The 14,421-nt window shown below is 54.2% G+C and overlaps 6 protein-coding genes across 6 annotated transcripts; 2 read left to right on the top strand and 4 right to left on the bottom strand.

Annotated features, from left to right (window-relative positions):
• Positions 1-470: 470 nt before the first annotated feature.
• Positions 471-3,165, bottom strand: J7T55_006512 (RasGEF domain-containing protein; the record flags this gene model as incomplete). Its single annotated transcript, XM_053145123.1, has 4 exons — positions 471-575; positions 651-2,434; positions 2,587-2,790; positions 2,856-3,165. 4 exons carry the CDS (start codon positions 3,163-3,165, stop codon positions 471-473), a joined length of 2,403 nt encoding a protein of 800 aa, XP_053001277.1.
• Positions 3,166-5,108: 1,943 nt separating this feature from the next.
• Positions 5,109-7,248, bottom strand: J7T55_006511 (uncharacterized protein; the record flags this gene model as incomplete). The annotated part of the gene is made up of 3 exons (XM_053145111.1): positions 5,109-6,365; positions 6,416-6,793; positions 6,955-7,248. The coding sequence occupies 3 exons, from the start codon at positions 7,246-7,248 to the stop codon at positions 5,109-5,111; spliced, it is 1,929 nt and encodes a 642-aa protein (XP_053001276.1).
• Positions 7,249-8,623: 1,375 nt separating this feature from the next.
• Positions 8,624-10,325, top strand: J7T55_006510 (uncharacterized protein; the record flags this gene model as incomplete). The annotated part of the gene is made up of 7 exons (XM_053145100.1): positions 8,624-8,912; positions 8,981-9,150; positions 9,210-9,217; positions 9,269-9,418; positions 9,485-9,786; positions 9,860-9,992; positions 10,052-10,325. 7 exons carry the CDS (start codon positions 8,624-8,626, stop codon positions 10,323-10,325), a joined length of 1,326 nt encoding a protein of 441 aa, XP_053001275.1.
• Positions 10,326-11,140: 815 nt separating this feature from the next.
• On the bottom strand, positions 11,141-11,353 carry J7T55_006509 (uncharacterized protein; the record flags this gene model as incomplete). Its single annotated transcript, XM_053145089.1, has 1 exon — positions 11,141-11,353. One exon carries the CDS (start codon positions 11,351-11,353, stop codon positions 11,141-11,143), a length of 213 nt encoding a protein of 70 aa, XP_053001274.1.
• An 861-nt stretch (positions 11,354-12,214) lies between these two features.
• On the top strand, positions 12,215-13,754 carry J7T55_006508 (37s ribosomal protein s5; the record flags this gene model as incomplete). Its single annotated transcript, XM_053145078.1, has 2 exons — positions 12,215-13,460; positions 13,534-13,754. The coding sequence occupies 2 exons, from the start codon at positions 12,215-12,217 to the stop codon at positions 13,752-13,754; spliced, it is 1,467 nt and encodes a 488-aa protein (XP_053001273.1).
• A 237-nt stretch (positions 13,755-13,991) lies between these two features.
• Positions 13,992-14,336, bottom strand: J7T55_006507 (dash complex subunit dad3; the record flags this gene model as incomplete). The annotated part of the gene is made up of 2 exons (XM_053145067.1): positions 13,992-14,159; positions 14,229-14,336. The coding sequence occupies 2 exons, from the start codon at positions 14,334-14,336 to the stop codon at positions 13,992-13,994; spliced, it is 276 nt and encodes a 91-aa protein (XP_053001272.1).
• Between the last annotated feature and the right edge of the window lie 85 nt (positions 14,337-14,421).

Raw genomic sequence — 14,421 nt, 5'->3', positions numbered from 1 at the left:
GCTTTCGTTCTCCATAGTGACCTCGAACTTAATCCCTTGACGTGTTTCAAGGTGACGTAGATGTATAGAAGGAGCACACAGCGCTCGCAAGTGAACAATGTCTTTGGGCAAGTCTCGCGTGCGCGACTTGAGAACCGCTTCAGATCAAAGCAAATCCATAGATTGAAATAGCTCAGCATTGCAACAGGCGATGACTCTAGGTATCCAGCGGTATCAAAAACCAAAAATGATGCACGATGAGGCGACAAGAATGTATTAGCAAAGACCAGGGTGGGGAATTCTGAGCGCCCTCAGACAGACGCCTTTGACAAAAACCAGGAAAAGAAAACCCGTGACATTCCGCTACCCCATGATTTCCTCTATGTGCAATTCGGAACAAGCTATGTTTAGTTAGTGGAAGTCTCCAGCTTCCATGAGTGAAAGATATATTTCGGCGTAATTCAATCCATCGGCCGTCCGTCCCCTAGGCCTCAGACCCCTCCCCTTAAAAAACCCATCGTCTTCTTCTTTAGGTCGGCTGCACCACCCGCACCCCCAATGCCGGGTTCGACTTGCTTGCTGCGCTGGTAGAGGGCCTATGGCGGATGTTTGTCAGTGGTTGCGCGCACATGGGCTTGCAAAGGATTCTAAGTGGGGATGAGCAGACTCACATCCTCATCCAACTCCATCCGACAGTCGAGGATTAAGTCCCGGCTGACCTCGTGCTTCTTGAGGAGGTTCGGGTACGGCGCCCCTTGGCTCTTCATGATTGGTAACAATATTTCTCCAAGGATCTCAAACTTCTTCCAATTGATTCGGTCCCCATTGGGACCCACGAGTGTCTTGTTGCCCTCTTCGGCAAATGTCAAATCCTTACGGTGGAGCGCCATGTACGGTATTCGAGGGAGCGGGCTATTCTCCCACGCAAGACGGTATGCGAATGACGATTTCGTGTTCAGCATTAGTTTCTCCGCGCTCTGGTACTGCTTCCAGACCTCTTTGCTGACGAGGGCCTGCGTCGCGTGAAGGCGCGCTATGTTAGCGTTCTGCAGGCCGGCGACGACGGCGCCTAGGCCGTTGTAGTTGTTGAGCTTTCGCAGCTTGTGTGCGATGATCATGAACCTCTCAAGGCATGGGGCGCGGTGCTTTGCCTTGTCGCGGATCAGCACCATGTTCTGCACCCACTTAGCCACGTGATTAAAGTGTGCGATCAGGCGGTTCGCGTTTCTCAGCGACCGGCAACGCTCCTTCTCTGCGGCCGACAGGCTGACGTGCCGCACCCAGTCGCGGATACGCACGCTGCTGAACATGATCCAGTCGATGCGGGTGATCTCTTCGGCGATGTCTTCGGGATTTGTGTCCATGAAGATGTGATAACGGAATTTGTTCAGAGGCAGTGTAGCCTGAGGAACCATTCTTGCCGCCTCGCGCTCGTAGTCCACATATGTGTGATACTGGTAGTTCGTCTCTCCTGTCCCGTAGTCTCGCTCAACGTGTGATAGTTCGGAGCCTTGTGAGGGTCGCCGTTGATCAGCCGACAGCTGATCATCTACGCTTAAGGAGGCCATTGGCAATTCGAGATCCTGGGATTTGTGCGAGCTGGTCGTACTGGAATCCTCTGGCGGGTCATCCGCTTGCGCCCATGCCGTATCATCATCTTCTACCACATGAGTATCGAACTGAGCCCTCATCTGACCGGCGGCAGCACTGAAGGCCGGCTCGCTCGCCAGGTGGTTGATGAAGCGCTCAAGAACCTTCTTAGTTGTCGGCCTGGCAAAATCGCCAGGATAAAGAGATACCCACCTGGCCACTACCTCGATTATGCGCATCTGCGTGGCTTTCTTGTTTAGGTAGTGTGCCGACTTGTCCTCCTTCCCCCGTTCCAGCCTGGTGAGAATCGCGGCAAAGAGCTGCCCTGGGGCCGCAAACTTCCGGTACAGGCACAGGAAGATGTCCGCAAAGTTGTTGTCCGCCCTCGTCATCCTCGGCGCCAGAAGCCTATCCACAAGCTCATCGAATGCCACGCCAGTCACTTTGGGTTGACGGTCCATGAAACTCTCATCACTTCGCTGCAGTATCGGCATGTCGTCTGTCATCGAGGTGCGGAAGGACTCGACGTCCGATTCATCGACTTCGTAGAAAGGTTCCGGCCCAAGGTCTAATCGTACGCCCGTCTGCCGCAGCTGGCTTGAAACCGTCGGATTCATCACCTCGTCCGGCCCCAGCCCCTGGCCTGGATATGCTCGGGGCGAGCGTGCTGCCGACCCTCGGTAATAACTGTCCCTCTCGCCTGACTGCGAGAAGCCTCTCAGAAGTGACAGGTCGGAGCTGGCCCTGCTGTGTTTGCTATGTACCGAATCGGGTCGGCCGTTGTTGAGTGAATCCATCGTGGGTTCCAAGTTTGCGGCCGAGGCGGCACGCCGTCGTTGGCTGGCCGCGTCCGACTTATCACCTCCTAGCATAACATGGGCGTCAGTTCAGAAGTGATTGAGCTCAGCGTTGGGGCAGTGAAGCATGAGTCATGATCCTTGAGCACTTGGGCTTGGGAGGTCCATGAATAGAAGCAGCTCGGGGTCGCGGACACAAGGATGGGATGGGGTTTAGTACCTTTCCGGCCGGTCACAACTGCCCTCAATATGACCTGCAGGCAGTCTCTAGTGGTGTTCGGAGCTGCTGGGGAGGTGTTGAAGTTGGCTACCACGGAGGGATACGCCGCAGCGATGCTTGCCGTGTCGAGCTCCCTCAGCTCCTCGGGGTTGTCGCATTTTGTTGCGACGAGGACCACGGGATAATTGGACACGGAGAGGGAGGCTGTCCGGTGGCTTAGTAAATCACGGGAGCGGTAAAGAGCGAGCGAGGGGCGAGGGACGGCTCACATATGGTCTGGGGCAGTGAAACAATGCTGTCCTTGTTCATAACGTCGTAAAGGACCAAGGTGCCGTCGATGCGAGGGGCCAGCATCCCGTTTGCCTGTTTGGGCCAGCGAATGGGCTCATTCATACCCAGGTCAAAGGCCTCCAAATCAACCTCGAACATGTTGACTGTGTGCTGGGAGCCATCGGGCTCGGTCCAGTTGAAGGTGACGATGCCCTGATTGGCGGGCCTGGACAACTTCAGAGCCTGCTGCAGGAAGGCACTCTTGCCGACGCCATTGGCTCCAATGATGGCGATATTTATTGTGTCCATGATGGAGGGGGGAGGAGGACAAGATAATCTTGGCCTGAGCGAGCTGTCCCCTTTAAACCGGACGGCACGTCTCTGTTAGCTATGACCTAGCCTGCTGTGCCATGTATACCGGAAAGTGTCCACAGGGGATCTTGTGAGGACCGGGGACTGGGTGTAACTGTGTAATTGCGAAAGGCTGGCGTATGGGTACCGGATACCCCTGATGTTGTTGGCCCCTTCAGCGAGATTCTGCGAGGGTGCGACCAGGGCTGCGGCGCAGGCACAGGCACATTGTTGGGGCGCCCGGCCCGATTGAAATATGCCCGTTGATTCGGCGCACGCACCGGAGTGTCGGCGGGAGATGGCGGTCGGTGGAGGGAGAGGTAAGCGCGAGGGCGTGTTGGTGTTGACGACGGGCGGGAGTAGGGCGGAAGTCGTCGCCTGTGGGTCTTCGGGGCTGGCGACCGACGAAGGAGCGGATTCGGGGGCTGTCCGGGGCGTGGGGGGTGGGCGGGAGGCCGCAGAGCTACTGTAGGGCTAGGGCAGCCAGTGGAGGTCGGGCGAGAAGGCCTGTTGATGGGTGAGATGCTACCGTAAGCTTGCTGGTCCTTGAGAGCGAGGGGCGAGAGGCGATGGCGATGGCGAGGGGCGGGCTCGCAGAAAGCCTTCACATGCGAACAAGATCACGCACGCGCTGGGAGGGATCATGCCACCTCGTACAAAAACCACGGCATGACTCTCAGACGAGGGACAAGGGACGGAAGAGGGACGGGGAATGGAACTCACTGGCAGATCAGAGCCGCTGGCAGCAAAAGAGGACGTGCAATCGAGCGCACCTGCACACCGCACACTGGGCAATGGGCACTGGGCACTGGGCAGTTGGGTAGGGACGAGCTGGTCAGTCTGGGGCGTTAGGCGGGCGAGAAGTGTAGAGAGAGGTGTGATCCGTGCTTGCTTGCGCTGCAGTACGAGAAAGTGTGGTCGGTGGGTTCCAGGGTCGGCTGTGTGATGTACACACACACGCACACACAAACACAAACAGACTCACAGCACATGCAGGAAGAGCAGCGGTGCCTCTGGCAGACTTCGTTCCAACTTCGCACTTTGCTGCCCAGCCTACCCACAGTCTAGGTAGAGGAGGGACCCTGGGACCCTGCCTTGTCAGGTCAACGTATATGTGATATATATATAGATGGTATGTGCATGTGTGGACTGGTAGATAAGGTCGTACCGTAGTACAGTACTTCTCCCAAGATTGCTAGTAGCTAGCTGTACGAGGTGTTGAGGCCGTCACAGCTGGCAATGGTCGGCTGCAGCCACAGCCTGGGGCCCTGCCCTCGATTGGTGTCTGGAGACCGGGGCAATTTGAAGCTCATGCTGCCAATGCTGCCAAGGGCGGGTGAGGGATCCCAGCATGTGCAGGCCCAAGAGAGGCAAGCACCTGTACCACAGTACGGCACTATCCAACACGTCGAGGAAGGAAACCGAGAAGCCTCAACGTCAGTCCGTGTCTGCTCATGAACCTTTTCGGCTTCTGGCGCCGTGGACACGCGCACGCTGTCTTGCACTCAGCGTTCAACTGATCCAATGGAGGGGCCAAAGTGAGACTCTAGGTGGTTCGGCTTCGCACTACAAATGTTACTTCTTGCGCCAGTCAACCCCACTCTCTTCCTTCTCTGCATGCTCAGGGGCAACTGAGTCCACGCAAAAGCCGACGAGCTGAAATCTGAGCTTCATGTCGAGACATTCCACGTAAACACACCCCTGCCAACAATTTGGGCGGCTGACTTGGTCGCCGATTCGCATTCAACCACCCATTTCTGTCTTACTGCATTTCTTCACGCACCGCGCTACGCCACGGGCCGTCCCCATTCACCGGCCTAGAAAATTATTTCCCGTGTCGTCTGCGCCACCTGGTCCATTGTTGGCAAGCGTCGAGGCTCAGCCCTTGGTGATCTGCTGGTCTACTGGAGGCGATATCTGATCGGATGCTGCTCAAGACCCATCCAATGGTTCTCAGTGTCATTGTACGTGTAGTGTCTGGGCACCTGTCTCCAGTCCTCGAGCAAGTGTTCGCAAGAGCCCAGACCCACATCGCCTTCAGCTTCTTCCACCGGGCCATTGTGAAAGACATGCCGTCCTGCCACGTAGTTGGCACCATCCTCACTGTCGATATCATCCCCATTGATCAGATCAATGTGGCCATCATTCGCGATCAACAGGCCTCCCCGGCCGCGGTCATTGTCGGTTTGCCACACATCGATGTCGTCCTCGAGAAAGTTCATGCCATCATCGTCGTGATGTTGGTAAATGTTATCACCGATGATGAGGTCTTCTCCTTCGGGTTCCGAATAGTCGTTGCCAGGGTCTCCTCGAACCGCGCCGTCGAAGGTCCCGATGGCCTCATCTGGCCCGGCAGAGTAATACTCAAAAACCCGTGCCGTGGTCTGCACTTCTCCTTCGACGGTTGGCATCTCGTAGTAATGGCTGTAACTGCCACTTTCATGGTAGAAGTCGGCCTGGTTCATGAAGTATTCGCTCTGGACGTCGACAGGAGCGACGTATAGGTCGTGGTATTCTTCCTCATTGTATGGCAGGCTGAGATCCTCGTCCTCCGCGTAAGGTCCATTATGCTCAAGAGCAGGGTCATGAGAGTGCCATTCTGCTGTGCAAGCTACCGCATCATCATGCATCGACCCCACACTGTTCGTGTCGTTTTCGATGTCATCTCCTTCCGGTGCGGTTATAATTCCGCCGCTTTGGCCGTTGCTTGTCACATACGGCAAAAAGCAATATCTGCTCTCGGACTCCAAGTACTTTGGTTCATAATCAGACAGGTCTGTCATACACTCATGTGAATGCCCACGCACAAGCGATTGCGAGGCCCCTCTCACAGGATCTAGGCTGGCGTCTTCGCTGAGTTCGTTACACGTGGATTCGTTTGGTCCTGGATGGTCCTCTTCAGACAAGAGAAGACCAAGACCGTGGGCACTCCGATTTTCAACCCTCGGTATGCGAATTTTGGTCTTCTGATCCCGTGTCGCCTGCAAGAGCAAGACCAGAGTCCTTCTGTGGAGCTCGTCTGACACGGGCTCTGTTTCTGCGGCCGATTCTGGAAGAAGTGACACAATCTTCCGCCGAAGAACTGGCGACTGAGTACTCGTCAAGTTGGCTAACGCGGAGGAGATAGCTGGCACCAACTGCGCCCGAGTAACGACATTCTAAACTCCCTCGTTAGGCCGTGGTTATGGGATTTGTCACACTGGCTAACCTGAAAATATTGGGCATTCCAAACGCCTGGTGCAAGTTCAAGAAGCGCCGGTGGCTTGGTTCTTTTCAGGTACCGAATTCCCGGAGACCTCTTCTTCATACCCAGCACCAAGTTCAACGCGTGATGGGTGAGGTGCGTTACCCTCTCCGCCTGCACGTTAGGGGCAAGGCTCCAAAAGGCTGCGGTGGTCTCTGAGCGTGGCTTGCTAGGTGTTTCGGCGAGTTTTCGAAGACCGTAATGCGCATGGCTTCTGGATCGAGGCAACGACTCCTCGACATTCCCAGGCGCCGTGGACGTCCTGGCCGCGAATCTAAAGCTGCACGAAAACTCGGAAAGGTAGCCACAGGGAACGTCTCGCGGAACGAAGAGGCCCGACTGCTGTTGAGAATGTTGTATAGAGTATACCAAGGTCGTGGAAGAAGCCGAGTCCCCTTGAAGTACGCTGAGTTCCAAGCGAAGCTCAAGACCCAAATCGCACCAAACCTTGCCCTGGTTAGCAATACACACAGGGCAGAGCCAGCGAGTAAAGTTCAACACACCTGGAATGATTGAAATGCTTCGATGGCAATCTGCTTCCTTTGTGCGTGCCCGTGAACAAACATGTCGGCCGGATCCTCGAAGTGGACTGCCAAAGTGAGTCGGCAGGAGCCTGCTCGTGTGATCCACAGAGCTCCTGCTTGCACTTTGTCTCGCAAATCTGTTGCGGTTAGATTCTCTGGGAAATGTTCTGGAAGCGCTAAAGACATCGAAGTGGACACCGTGAGGGCGAAATTCATGTCGATGTTGCTCGCAATGCTGAAACTGCCTACGTCGACAATTTTATCTGAAGCCATATTGAGAGTGTAAGTTTGAACCAAATTGAAAAGGCAATGAAATTGCTGGCATATGCTGCAAGGTCACAGTTGAATATATTTCAAACGAGAGAAACTCATGCTTCAGAGTCCTGGTAGAGCGAATGGAGCCTCGATGTCTTGAAAGATGGAATGGCAGACGACCAAGGAGCATCTCTGCCAAACGGATACCTTAGATGATGACAACCGGCCGCCTCGCGGCTGCCCAGGGAGCCAGAAAGCCCCTTCCATCAAGAGAAGGGCAGTTGGGGTGGAGTCTCTCATGGTGCCTATGAAGAGGCTAGCAGCCCAAGTAAGGAAAGGCCACCTGCGCATGGCTTCCAAGTCGGTTGGAGGGTTCAGAAGCACCCAACTCGGGAACAAGACTTCAAGAGCTCTTTCCTGCCACAAAGACACATGCATGCCATACGAAAAGGGTTTTTTTTTGTCGGGGAAGGAGCGTCTCATGCCCACTAGGTGCCGACCAACTGCTGTGCAGACTCGTGGGTGGCCCGACTTGAGATTTCGGTGCGCCGCAGCTATTGTGGCGATGTCGGAGCATAGCAGATGGTGAGTGATGATGCAATTGCAAGTCGTCACATCGAGGAGCTTCCAAGTGAGGCAAACCAAAACCCACTGTCCTTTATTGGCGCTTTTGCTCCAGATAGACGCAACTCGTCTATGTTGGTCGACCTTGGTGTGGTTCCGAGACCGCCAGCAACAAGTCAGGAGTTGTTAAAGGGCATGACGCACTGCGTGGTTGTTGCTAAGCGAGGGAGAATACAATGGTAAGCAGTGCTGTTGAGTACGGAAAACTCCTTGGTCTCGAGATATGGTCCCAATACACACAAAGACCTCAACCACAATAGACCATTAATTGCACACTGACCGGGATCCACCTGGACCTCTGAACTACACAAACACATTCGTAGTCCTTAGTCGTCTTCTCCCGCAAACTGGGGCTGCACCCCGCCGTTCCCGAGATCCGCGTCAATCCAAACCCCAGCAATTCACCGCCCATACACATAAAGACTGTGCTGCTTCCCTCTCTACTTTGCAGACCCGGCCTCTCATTGAGACACCCAGTGCCACAGTCTATAGGAAACTACGCCATATCCTGCGAGTAGACTCGCTGCCCGTTTCGATATTAGCCCTCTGGGGCGCTCGCGCAAAGGCACACGGAAGAAGAGCAAAGGCGTAGCCCGATGATCATGACCCTGGCCGATCTATCCACAGCGGGCTTGGATTTGGTTGTTTTCTTGACCAGCTTGATCAATTTCCACGGTGCCTTGGGCTACGCGGACCCGGAAGTCGCCATCGTTTTGTACATCATCTCTAAACTTTTGCCGCGTTTTCAGGAACTATCGGACCCTGGAATATGACGCCTCGACCGTACTCTACCGGGCTTGGTTATGAGTCTCCGACCGAGCATACGGTCGACCGCACCGTGACGTCTGCCCTAGCCACGAACCATCTGTTCCACCGGTTGAGTGAGCTGCAGCAGACCCAGCGGGGACAGAATATTGCCTTGGACGACTTGGTTTCCAAAGTCGAGAAAACCAGAACACCGAAGGTCGTTGGAATCAAAGACAGAATTGCTTGCTTCCAGTGGACGTGGTTCACGTCTACCATGGCAACGGGAGGTGTCGCAAATGTCCTCGCATCCGGTAAACATTCACAGCAACAGGCACTTCTTTAGAGATTCTAGACGATGCTGAATTATTGACTGGTCTAGTTCCTTTTCGGTCTCAATGGCTTCAAATCATTGGAGTCATTTTCTTCATCTTCAATATCTGCCTGTTCTTTACGAACACTGCTCTTCTTCTTGCGAGGTTCCGTCTACGGCCAGGGAGTTTCAGGCACTCATTTACTGACAAGTTTGAGTCCCTCTTTATCCCAGCCTCTGTAAGTTGATGAGATCCAATGCAAGAGGACTAAACATGGAATCGCTGACACACATCGAGCTTGTCTCGTGAGTTGACAGTCCACAACGAGGAAATCACAGTCACTGACTTCAGCGAAGTATCGGCACCATACTTATCAATATCTGCCAGTATGGTGTCCCAAAGACCGGCCCCTGGCTCCTTGCCACTATGGAGGCCTTGTTTTGGGTATGGACAGTCGCAGCTATTCTTCTCAGTGCCGGGATGTACCTGATCCTTTGGTCGACACTGTAAGTATATCCTCAATACAACAGATCCCCTTTTTAGTCCTGTCCGAATTTGACATCAATATGCAGTATCTTTCCTATACACACTATGACCCCAGTTTGGGTGTTCCCTGCATACCCTCTCCTGCTGACAGCCCCTTTTGCGGGCAACCTCATCAACTCGTCTGTCAAGGTTGGGCACACAAGCACTCTTAACGCCTTACCGATAGCCATGGCCGCCGTTGCTGTGCAGGGAATGGGATTTTGCTTATCGTTTATGATCCTTGCCGCCTTCGTTTACAGGCTTATGACCCAAAAGCTGCCGCGGGATATGCAGCGGCCGGGTGTATTCATATCGATCGGACCTAGTGGCTTCACCACGGCGGGTCTTGGTAAGCCTTGATAATACCACGAATCTCCTCCCCTACGAATGTGCATGTTGAAGCTGACTGGCCTTCTTGGCAGTCCAACTTGGTGGTTTGGCGGGCGAGATCCTCCCAGAGGACTTCATGATGCCCGGTATGACAGGCCATGCTGTCTTTATTCTAAAACTATTATCTGCTATGATCGGACTGTGGTTATGGGGCCTCGCTATGTGGTCAGTGCTGCCTGGTTCACGTTGACTATTCGATCCCAGTGCTGATGGACTTGATTTAGGTTCTTCCTGGTATCCGTCGGTAGCTTCTGGAAATACGCCCGGCCAGAACACGAGGCCAAGATTGGCTTCCAGATGACTTTCTTCTCCTTTGTGTTCCCAAACACAGCACTGGTAACCGCAACGTACCAAATAGCAAATGCTTTCAGTTGCAGACCCCTCCAGATCGTTGGATGCGTCATGACTGGACTGCTGCTTCTTGTCTGGGCTATAATTTTCATCACGATGATTCGTTGCATCTGGAAACGCGAGCTCTTATGGCCTAAGGATGAATAATAGTGTCGAACATCACGAACGTGGAAACCGATGTCCGGATGACAGACACAATGCGGCCTGGGAACAGCCCAGGGCGTCAAACGTACGACCTTGCAGATGACTGTCCCAGTGCCTCGTACGATTCCAACGAATCGTTCATGCGAACCCAAAATGCGCCTCGGGGCATTTTGTCTGATCAATCTCCAGACGCCGGAGGCAGGAACTGATTTGTGAAGGGACGAGCGGCGGTTGCAACTTGGCATAGAGCAGAGCAATTTCTGACACATGGTAGCGAGTGATGATACCCATGAAATTTTAACTGCATAAAAACATGATAGACCAGTTTGAAGGAGCGCACCGCAAGTGCACCCACGCATTAGACCTTGGGTGATGATATGTGATAGCACACTTTCGACCATATATTCACGAGAAGCTTGATGCAGTGCAAGACTTTCCCACTTCTCCGTTCACACATTCACTCGCTGCAAGTGCGAAGGGCCGAGAGACAACATAGTCTATAGGGACCTGTTGCAGGCCGAGTCATTATATTCATAACGGTGTTTGCGCTTCTATTAATGCCGATTTATCGTCCGTTGCTAGTCCACAAGAGACCAGTAATACACAATCTCCCTGTGCCTTCCATATTGCACCGCCTGCTTCAAGCAAAACGTAGTCTTGGTACAACGCCTGTTGATCCACGTTCCTGAGGTCGATTGCCGTGGAGACCAGTTCCACCTGCTCGAGTTTCACGGAGGCAAGGACATTATCGTTTCCAGTCGAGGCTCCAGTACTGTCCGTGTGTCGATCCAGCCGTTGATGTCGGAATGGAGCTGTGACTACTTCTTTCCACCCTTGCCACCCTTTGGTTCCTTCTTCTTCTTCTGCTCGGGCTTCAGTGTGGCGAAGTGAATGTACCAGATGAAGACACCTTGAAGGATGAGAATGAGGAGCACGACGATGAGGATTGTGAACAGGTACGGTTGGTCGTTGAGGACGGCGACGGCTTGGGGCGTAGCGCCGATTTTGCTGAACCAGTCGAATTGACCCATGGTCGGTTGATTGTTGTTTGATTATGGAGAGATGTGACAGAAACGACTGTGCCTGCTTCGCTTGCTCTGCAAGACGGCGACGAATTGTTGGCCTTGATGAGAATAGAAAGGAATACACACAACTGGACCAGCAGATGACGAAAGAGGCTATTCGCAGAATTGAATAGAGGAAGGAAAAGTCGGAGGTGCAAACAGAAAGGAGATCCTCTGCACATGATACAAACCATCGGGCTGAGCCAGAGAGAGGGCCCGGTCCAAATCGTCTCACCCGGGGAGGGCTAGAGGCCGAATTAGGGGAGCCGACGAGGAGATCGAAACTCGACGGTTTCAGGATTGCGGCAGACTGAACTCATGGCGAGTGAACTAAGCGCGGCCCAATTGGCCGGCCACATCATCGTCCCATCCATCCACGGAGGGCGCCAAGACCCGGAACATGATCTCTGGGTAGGCTTTGAACGGTTGATCTCGTCGTCGGCCAGTCAGATATTGAATGACGACCGATATTGACACCCAGGTAGGTAGAGCTTGACGACTGATGTAGTGGACGTTGCCGTCCAGCCGCTTTGGTGGTTTGGTAGTGGGTCGATAGGGGCTGCCTGCCCCCTGGCCTGGGGGCGTTTGGGGTGCTAAGCACACCCGCACGTAAGAGCTTGGAGAGTGCTGCATACTCAGGTACCATGGTACCACGGCGTCCTTAGTCATCAAGACGAAGCCACCCCTGTCAAAAATTTGGTGACGGGTTCGTGAGCTACGGCCGAGCAAAAGAGCTCCTCTCCACGCCTTGACGCCTCCACGCCTCCACGGATCTCAACGATCAATGCGCCGTTCCGAGCTGCGTCGCATCTCGCCTCTTCGAAAGCCATGAGTGTGGCTACACCTGCTGCCAGGCGCCTGCTCTGCAGGTCTCTGGCAGCCAACTCCGCCAAAACATCCGCACGCGCCACCGCCGCCGCTCCGGGATCGCTATGCCAACAACGCGGCTTCAGCGCCTCGACGCCCGTGGCAGCGAGGAAGAGGTCGCAGTTCAAGAGCGTCAAGGCTGAGAACATGGGGCCCACTACCCCTGAGGAAATGAGGAAATTCAGAGACGAGCAGTTTCCCGATTACGATGAAACCGATCTCAAGTCACTCAAGAAGAAATATACCCCGGAGCAGCTCAGCGCAGTGCAGCTGGGCGAAGAGATCATCGATACGGATGATTTGGCGGCGCAGGGTAGGATACGGAACGACCCGTACAAATTCGAATACCTCGAAGACTTCTCGAAAGTGCGCCAAGTTGTCGACAAGCGCGTTAAGACCTACCGACCAGTCGATACTACCGCAAAGTTCATGACACCGGACGAGTTCGGCGACGACTTTGTCGAGTTTGTGCGCCAGTTGAACGAAAAGCGTGGTGTTTCGCACGACATAACCTACGAGCAGGCGCTCCACATGTACGAGGACATGCGATCCAAGATGCTGAACAGCAATCCCGAGGACGCCCTGTCGACGGTCGATCTTGCCCAAGCCTTGGACAGAGTAGTTGGGGAGACAGAGACAGCACGGGACGGTGCCCTGAAAGATCTGGCAGCAGGCAGAGACAGCAACGACCCAGAGGAGATTTCGGATTTGGAGGCATACAAATATCTTATGGAGCACAACTCGATGACCGGGTTCGACGGCGGCGACACCTCCCTGGCCCCCGACCTGCCATCCAAGGTCCCTGGTGTGGCGGGTAACTACAAGCAGCAGATGGACGAGTCTGACGAGAGTTTGGATCCCGAAGGCAGATACCAGGAGCTGAAGAAGAAGACGGGCATGAGCATCCGCGAGATCCTCGACATCTTCAGCAAACAGACAAAGATCCTAGTACGCAGGTTCGTTTCCAATCAGACGCGTCTGGGGAAGATCCGCAGCACCTACATCCTCGCGATGGCGGGCAACGGAAACGGGCGTCTGGGCATTGGCGAGGCGAAGTCTGTGGACCCAGAAATTTCTACCATGAAGGCGAAGCTATTGGCTATTCAAAACATGGTGCCCATCCGGAGATACGAGAACAGGACAATTTACGGCAACGTAGAGGCTAAGGTTGGAGGCACAATTGTTCAGATGTACACGCGGCCACCTGGTATGTTTGATTATCCTACCGAGTTTTCGCACCCTCACGCCCACCGGGAGTCTAGTGCTAACAACTCAAACAGGGTTTGGTCTCCGTGTCTCCCACCGCATGTTCGAGATTGCCCGTCTTGCGGGTATCTCGGACCTTTCCGTGAGGATGCCTCGCTCCCGCAACCCCATGAATTCTGTCAAGGCCTGCTTCCAGGCTCTGACGAACCAGCCCGACCCAGAACTTATTGCGCTTGGCAGAGGCAAGAAGCTGGTCGATGCGCGGAAGGTGTACTATGGTGGTGCTGTACATTAGACCGCGCTTCTGTGAATATATTTGTATAATGAAGCACCTTGAAGTCCCCATACCAATATTTGGACTCGGTGCCAACTCTTCGGGCTGATCTGCAAAAGCGCAAAACCGAAGCACATCGATTTGTGTCGTCCATCCGAACGTAGTGTCGCGCCAGTCGTATAACGAGATAACAATTGTAGGTGAGAAGCACGCTCGGCCTCAAGTATAACTTTGCGAGTCTTCCAATCTCATCCCGCTTCACTGCTGCGCCTGGTCGCCCCAGTCGATTTCCTGCTGCAAGACGATGCTGTAAACGCTTGCCTTGAGGAGCGTGAACACCAGACTCGTCTTTCGCTCGAGCTCACGGAGGCCGTCGAGTATTTCTGTTGTTGGCTGGGCGGCCATATTGTCGAGGATAGCGGCAAGCTACGCGGCAGAAAAGACGTGGTCAGAACTAGGCGTTCAGAATCGCGGGGGTGGTATCGCACGGCGTACATTCTTCATGTTGTCTGCCAATCTCTCATACTCGTCCAGAACCTCTTGCTCCAGCGGCGAGAGCTCTGGAGGGGAGAGCAGCGCGCTCGATGCTGGTCGGTCGTCCATCCTTCTGGCTAAGGTCGGGGCGCAGACAATAGTTGGTTGAGGGCTGTCCAGGCGTCGAGTGGTGGAAGTAAGAAACGCGTCAACG

Source organism: Diaporthe amygdali (genome assembly GCF_026229845.1).
Source record: "Diaporthe amygdali strain CAA958 chromosome Unknown NODE_1_length_4327563_cov_65_473760, whole genome shotgun sequence".
NCBI classification, from domain to species: domain Eukaryota; kingdom Fungi; phylum Ascomycota; class Sordariomycetes; order Diaporthales; family Diaporthaceae; genus Diaporthe; species Diaporthe amygdali.
Note: the sequence above shows the minus strand (reverse complement) of the source record. Positions and strands in the feature narration are given on the sequence as shown.